The sequence below is a fragment of the Octopus sinensis genome, linkage group LG1, assembly GCF_006345805.1.
Source record: "Octopus sinensis linkage group LG1, ASM634580v1, whole genome shotgun sequence".
Taxonomy (NCBI): Eukaryota; Metazoa; Mollusca; class Cephalopoda; order Octopoda; family Octopodidae; genus Octopus; species Octopus sinensis.
The window spans coordinates 136,659,056-136,666,643 of NC_042997.1; the positions used below are offsets into that span (position 1 = coordinate 136,659,056).

Sequence of the window (7,588 nt, forward strand, 5' to 3'; positions counted from 1 at the left end):
TCCACATAAAAAGCACTGGTGCTGGTGTCACACAAAATGCATTGGTGCTGATACCACATAAAACGCACTGGTGCTGGTGCCACATAAAAAGCATTGGCACCACAAAAAAACACCCAGTACACCCTGTAAAGTGGTTGGCATTAGGAAGGGCATCCAGGGGGTGGGGAGGAGGGGGAAGAAGGGGAGCGGGAGGAGGGGAGCGGGAAGGGAGAGGAGGAAAAAGAGGAGGATGAAGGAGGGGGAGAAGGAGGAGGGGGGGGGGGGGTGATATGTAATTTTTTTTAACTAAGTTTTTTACTCTCTTACTTAGCCCATCTGTAATTGCATACAATAATGCATAAAATAAAATGTATTACATAATACTAGTAATTCTAAATACTAGTAATTCCAATGTGGGATGGGTGATGCTACCATTACCCATCCCACAGATAAACTCACAATCAGTTGATAAGTCAAGGAGTGTCTGTATTGATATAATGCTAAATAACCAAGTTGAAATTGAATCAGTCCAGAATTTCAAAGTTAGTATAACACTAAGTCACTTTCTAGTAGCTCAAAATTTGAAAAGTTATGAGTCAGTCTTGTAATTTAATACTGGTATGAAAAGCTCAACAACAACCCAATACTGCTGAATCATTCATTTCCAAGTAGATCAATACTGGCATAGTGCTGAATCACTTCCTGTTGCCCAAATATTGGTGTTATACTAATAGCGTTTCCCAAACTTTTTGCGTCAAATTGCAATATCGTGCACTTATCAGCCAAAAATTGCTCTATTGCCCACCTGAGTAGAAAAAAACCTGATACAATCATCCCCTAACACTAAATCCCCTAAGAGAACCCTCTCCCCTTGTATCATTTGACACACTATATTGTAGACTCATTGCCTGGTTAGTGCCATTTGGATTAAATATGTGGTTGTTTACAAATCCCTTATTGTGGGTTTAGTTTTGCTGTAAGTGTGAATAAAATTCTAACGTTAAGTTTATATTATGCAGACAGATTAACTTTGGTAAACTTTCACTTTCTTTTACACTGATTTTTATTTTCCCCAGATCAGAACTACTGATGCAAAAATAATTAATGATTATATTATAAAGGAAATGAATACAACTTTTTAATGAGAGCCATGTGTCTGGTCAATGCAGCTACTGCAGATACATTCAGTTTCAAACTTGTCAACTTTAGCCTCAGTCTCTTCGTTGTGTCACATCCAGTTCAATTCTTTTATGGGAAAGTAAATTCTAACATGACAAAAACCAGATTCAACCAGGTACGAGGTAGGGAAGGCAAGCAAAAGTAATTTCAGATGTTTCCAGATTGGGGTAGGAATTCAATATACTTTGATGCTACCACAAACCTTTGCCATTACAATGATATCACATTGTGGCGTCGTCGTCATTTTGTAATTCTATCAATTCCTCCAGAATGTCATCCTCACAATCGACTGTATTGATCTCAAATGGATTGCTATACCAATTTCGAATATTCAGTGCAATAACATCTTGAAATCACTCCATCATGTCATCAACCAATTTATATTTCAAAGAGTCAACTTGTAAAAATTGAAACAATTGACATTTTGAAATGTTAGTCTTATACAGCACCAATTTTGAAATGAAGGTAGTGGTAAATGATTTACAATCAATGAGTGTTTTTCTGTTTCCTTGCAATAACATGTTCAAATCATTTAATTTTGTGAATATATCACAAAGAAAAAAGATATTGCACCTTGCAACCATCAATGAAGTGGATAGATGAATATCTTCATAGAAAGATATGATTATATGAAACAGTTCAACAAAGCATAAAACACAGTTTTTCAACTTTTTCCAGAAAAATGTTTTTAATAAGTTATAGAGGTTTAAAGTTTGATCATTTTCACCCAGTCAAGAAACACAATTTTGTCAACATCCTGAAAATAGCACTTGTGTATGAAACCGGAGAATTACGCACAACATACAACCCCCTCATAACTTTTTTATTTGTCCAAGTTTTCAGAAAATTCTTGCAAACTTGTATTCTACACGTGGGACTTCATACAATTATGCCAAAAAAACAAAATATTTGATGGAGCATGATTTAAGGCCAAGGCCTATTTGGCTGGTATTTTTAGCAAATATGACAACCATCTCAATGACTATGTAATAAAAATATTCAGTTGATAAGCAAGACCACTTTTATAATACAAAGGGATGTCTCATGGGAGTAGTCAAATCGATAAAAATGCATCCTTATTCTAGGCATGCCTAGATATAAGTAAATGCAGAACAAATTTCTAGAAATTCTTTGCCACCCACAAAATGTTCACATCCCCCACCAAAATCTCAAATCACCCACCATTTTCTAAAAAGTCAACCATTGCCCACCTGTAAGTTGAAATTGCTCACTGGTGGGCGATATCGCCCACTTTCAGAAGCTATGTACTAATATGAATAAAGGTAATATATAAAGAAAATTCATTGCTGGAATGAGAAGTTTAATAAATCTAAATTTATAGGTAAATATTCCCTCAGTAACATCACAATAAATAAAAATTGGATTAAGAGAAATATTACTCTAAGCACCAAGGAAGGATGAAATTATTATTAGTAAAACAATTGAAAGCATATCCCAATGTCTGTCTGTCTCATATACATACATACATACATACATAATTTCTGAACAAGTGACTTTGAAGTTCGACCTTATATATGCCCAACTTTTCTTTGTCATATATGCACACCTATGTTGCACATTCAGTGGAGCATACTAGCTTCATTCCTCTCCAGTTTATGTATGCTATCTGCATTCAGGGCCCATGTCTCACTGCCATGGAGCATAGGCATTCATACACAAGCATCATATAATCTGTCTTTCACTCTAAGAGAGGGGCCTTTTGTTATCAACAGAAGTAATAGCTCTCTAAATATCCATCCTATTCTTATTCTAGCAACAATACTTTCAGAACATCCTCCACCACTACTAATCTGCTCGCCTAAATAACAGAAACTATCTACAACTTCAACGGAGCCTCCTGGGCACTAGAGAGAGTCTAATTCCCATGTGGCCTTAGTGCTTATTGTTCCTGTGCATCAGCCACATACAAAGACGACTTTTCCAGTTAACCTGTCTGTGATTCCACTGCACTTCTTATATATCCATAACTTGCAGTGGATGCAACAAAAGGAATTTCTTCCAACACCTTTCCCATATATTGAGCAGAACTATTTACCTGATGGAAAGAGTCTTATCCACTTTCTTGCTAACAAGAAGTTTGGTCTTTACTAGATAAATTTTAAGGCCCTTTGATTCCAGGTTTCGCTTCCATACCTGGAATTTCTTCTCCAGTTCTGCTATAAGAGCAAGGTCATCAGAATACAGCACTTCCCAATTTTAAATACTTCTGTTATGGCCGGGAGGGTTATGATGAATAAGAGGGGACTGAGAACTAAACCCTGGTGAACTCCTACTTGTACACAAAATTTGTCACTGTACTCATGGCCAATTCTCACCTTACTGACAATATCACTATACATGGCTTATACATCTCTAACAAGCCACTCATCTACTAACTTTCTTAGAGACCACCAGATAAAAGAGCAAGAGACTCTGTCAAAAGTTTTCTCCAGTTTGACAAAAGGCAAGTACAATAGTTTAATTTAGATCAGATACATCTGCAACTGTCTCATTAGGAACATGGCATCTGTAGTACACTTTCCAGGTAGAAAATCAAACTGTATCTCATCTAGGTTAATTTTATTCCTAATCAATTAAGCTATAACTCTCTCTGTAACTTTTAGGACCTGGTCCAACAGTTTGATACATCTGTAGTTGTTTCTAATTAAGGCATCACCTTTACCCTTGTCGTAGCTAACTATATCCTACTCCAGATATTTAAAGTACCTCAGCAGTTATTCTTGTTGGTCCAAGAGCTTTCCCTGTCTTCATATCTTTACTTGCCTTATTTATCATACTGCTGTCAACTCTGATGACTGGTCCCTCAGTTCTATATTTGAAAGACTCTCCTTTTCCAATGCATTTTCCACACTTAGCAACCTTTCATAGCAGCACTTACATGCATTTTTCTTCTCTGAGTCATTAAATGCAAGTATTCTAATTATCTATTTGCACATGTACCACAACCGGCTCTGCATCATCACCGCAACTTCTGAATACAGTATTTCAACTATCGAGTACAATTGAATACAAATTGGTGTTCATCAACCTTGTGTCTATGAACTTACGTCTCACTTCGATGGCTATAGACTCTTTCACTGTCTTTTCTTCATCGCCATCCTTGTATGTTCTTAACATGCATACATCTATGCCTACATACACACGCATACATCTTATTTTTATGACGGCATGTCTATTATTCTGTATATATGATGCACACACAATCACACATGTTAATATATCAATAAATCTTCTCTTAAACATTCTATCCGGTTGAGTCTCTTATTTCCCTCTGACACATACATGAATTATTCTATTTATATTTATTGTATCGATTGTGTGATGTACTAAGGAGCCATTCCCATCACCTCGCTTCGCACGGACGTCACAAATCGGCGATCCGTTCCAGCTCCTTGAAACCACAAAACAATTATAATGGGGGGAAATACTCCACAGGTATCTAAACTTTCAATTCCATTATATAGACAACATGCCCAAACTTTTCTAGCAGATAGCTTGGTAAAGTGAGATACGCTAGATTAAAGCATTCTTCCCAGACACAACAAAACACAAGTACAATATTTAAAGTCAAGATTATAAGTATAGTATTACGTTTGTTAAAAATGAAAGCTATCATTTCGACGACCCCCAAATACGAGTGGCCGAACAATAAGTAAATAGCAATCAAATAGCACTCGAATCACATCGTAACATCTTTTATGGAAAACATATTAAATGCTGTAGTCATAGTTATCCTTGAAATGACCCGATGGTCACGGCTTGGACTAATTTTGACCATTCATTCATCGGTCTCTGTGAGCAGGGTTGACATGGTGCTAAACAACTATGTTATAGTTAGACTGTCATCTTGTGGAGATGGTATTTATCTCCCTTACTTTTCTTTTGCCGAGTCATTGTAAAATAGTAAATTATTGCTTCCTTGCTGTGAGGCATTTATTTCAAGTGCACCTACTAGAGTTAATTTAATAAATATTATATGACGAAAAAATATTTTCTCCTTCAAAAGAAAAAAGATGTTATTTTAACAGAATTTAAATAAATTCAAATCAAAATTGTTTTTTATTATAACTACTGTGTGAGTTATTTTTAAAGAATATTTATAGATTTACGATAAATTGCTCGATATGTTTTTACGTTAAAAATTCATTTCCTACCTATGACCATTAGCTAACAAGCATTGAAATAGCTCGTTTAGATGCGGAGTAAACTATAAGATAAAATAACTAGCTTATATTACGGACATTAGTTACCAAGGAATTCTGAAATTCCGTTTCAAAGAAACTCTTTAACTCTTTCATGTTATCTAAAATCACCTTAATTCATCAACAGTCATTCTGAGTGGCGAGCAAAGAAGACAAATTATTCCAGGTAAACTGATTCTGTCGTCCAGTTTATTATCTCATTTGTAGCCTTTTCATTTCATTTAAAATGTCCTTGAGAAAGGCATGCACAGCACACATTTACTAAACATAAGCGCGTGTAGCTATTTTACAGCGTCTTTTCATGTCTTTTATTAATTTTTCATTTTCTGAAAAGCAGGGCTTAATGTCAGATATTTGACAGTAGCAATGAGCGTAAATAGATTAGTAATTTATTTTATAGTATAATTCGGATACAAGTAGTATTATTCAATCTAGGACATTTCGTTTGAAAATACGCCGGAGTAATTTCCGTAAGAAATATTCCGAGAGAAATCTTTAAAGTTTTTTTGGGGGGTTTTGGGGGTTTTTTTTTTTATCAGATGAGATTACAAATCTAAGGAATTAAAAATATAGACATAAGATTTCGTTTAAAATTATCCATTTCTTAACTATCGAATATTGCACAGCACACAGGTAATAAATACAGATGTCTTAAAAAGGTAGTTGAAAAAATATTTTTAGCCAGCTAGAAAGTATAAGCATTTTCTACATACATAACAAACTCGTCTGTGTTGTGGACATATATATGTTTACAAACAAACACACTTATGAATGTTGTCAATTTTCACGTTGGTTCTTGGCCGTGTGTGTATTTGACAGTTGCATGGACGAGCAGTTAGATCGTTAACGCAGATAGATACCTGTAGCGGCGATATATGAGTTTAGCTATCGGTGTGAGACTTACCTAATAAAGGCATTGAAAGAGCTGTGGCCATTCCTTTGGATAAATCATAAATGTAGACTTCAACTTTGTGTTCATCTTCGCTTTGGGCCATCGTCTATAGCTCTGCGTGTGCTCGAGTGTGTCGCAAACAGATTAACGTAAGAGAGCGATGTAAACGGTGCGTCGTAGTCGTCGTATTCATGTCGAGGCTTTTTCCAGCTGAAGGAAGAAGGAAGATCTTTTCAATAATGGTGTGGGCGAGACCGCTGGAGCAGTCATCGTATTACAATATATAGATTCTTGTTGTGCCTAACTAGCTTATCGAACACAGAACGGGCCTTATAGATTAACTTTTACTTGTTTATATATTATTTTTCGTTAATACCTGCAGGAACTCTTTAGGATTTTTTTTTTTTTAATTTATGAACGAAATATTTATCTGCACACGTAATTGTATTATGAGATACGTACATGATATGACTTAGCAATTTTGAAAATTATTATTGTCAGTGACGAAATGTGTATGTATGTGTATGTAATTAAGTATACTAGTAGACTTTGTATAAAACCATTCTACTGACCAAGAAAGAAAGCTATGAACAAACGCTTGTACATAACAAAAGTATGACAGTAAGATACCAGCTTACTTGAAATAACTAATTATTGATATATGTCACTCAAATCGATATTGTTGAAAACGGATTAGTTTATTTTGTTAGAATCAATAAAGTACTTCGATGTTTTTGTTTTATTCTTTCGTTTTGGTCTTTTTCTTTAATTGTATGAGTCTCAATGAAGTGATAGTGTTCATAACTTTCGCAAGCCATTCGAGACCGGGGAGATTGATGCCGTTAATACACTTGCGGGAAAGACAAGACCTGAGAAAATAATCTAGAGGATCGATGCTCTGGGGAGGAAGGACTGGATACAGTGATTGGTGAGTAGGGCGGAGAGGTCGGATGCAATACAAGTGACGAGAGCTGGCGAAACGACAGGGCCGAGAGTACCTAAATGGTGAAAGTACAAAGTCTCCTAACTCCGAGAAACAACAACTGTTATATTAGCAATAGGGAAAACGAAAGAGACAGCGTGCCGGTTAGTGAGTATATGCCAATAGTTGAGTGGCCATTCAGGATGTCTGCGAATGTAGTGACAGCACCGTCCCAGATGTAGGAACCGTATTCCTTGAAGTCCTCACTTGAGCCTTATAGTGTTAGCTGTTGTTTGGGAGCGAAATATTTTCTGACCCAGAAGAGAAGGACCAGTTTTCGGGGTGAGGTCCTAACAATGCTAAGGATGTGATTTCGTCGGGAGTGATCCTTAA

The 7,588-nt window shown here is 36.0% G+C and overlaps 1 protein-coding gene across 1 annotated transcript in view; it reads right to left on the bottom strand.

Annotated features, from left to right (window-relative positions):
- Positions 1-6,765, bottom strand: part of LOC115215647 — a 29,746-nt gene extending 22,981 nt beyond the window's left edge. The window contains exon 1 of the mRNA XM_029784901.2: positions 6,286-6,765. Coding sequence (XP_029640761.1) covers positions 6,286-6,376 — 91 coding nt within the window. The 5' untranslated portion in view covers positions 6,377-6,765. The remainder of the gene's footprint in view (positions 1-6,285) is intronic.
- Positions 6,766-7,588: the final 823 nt, after the last annotated feature.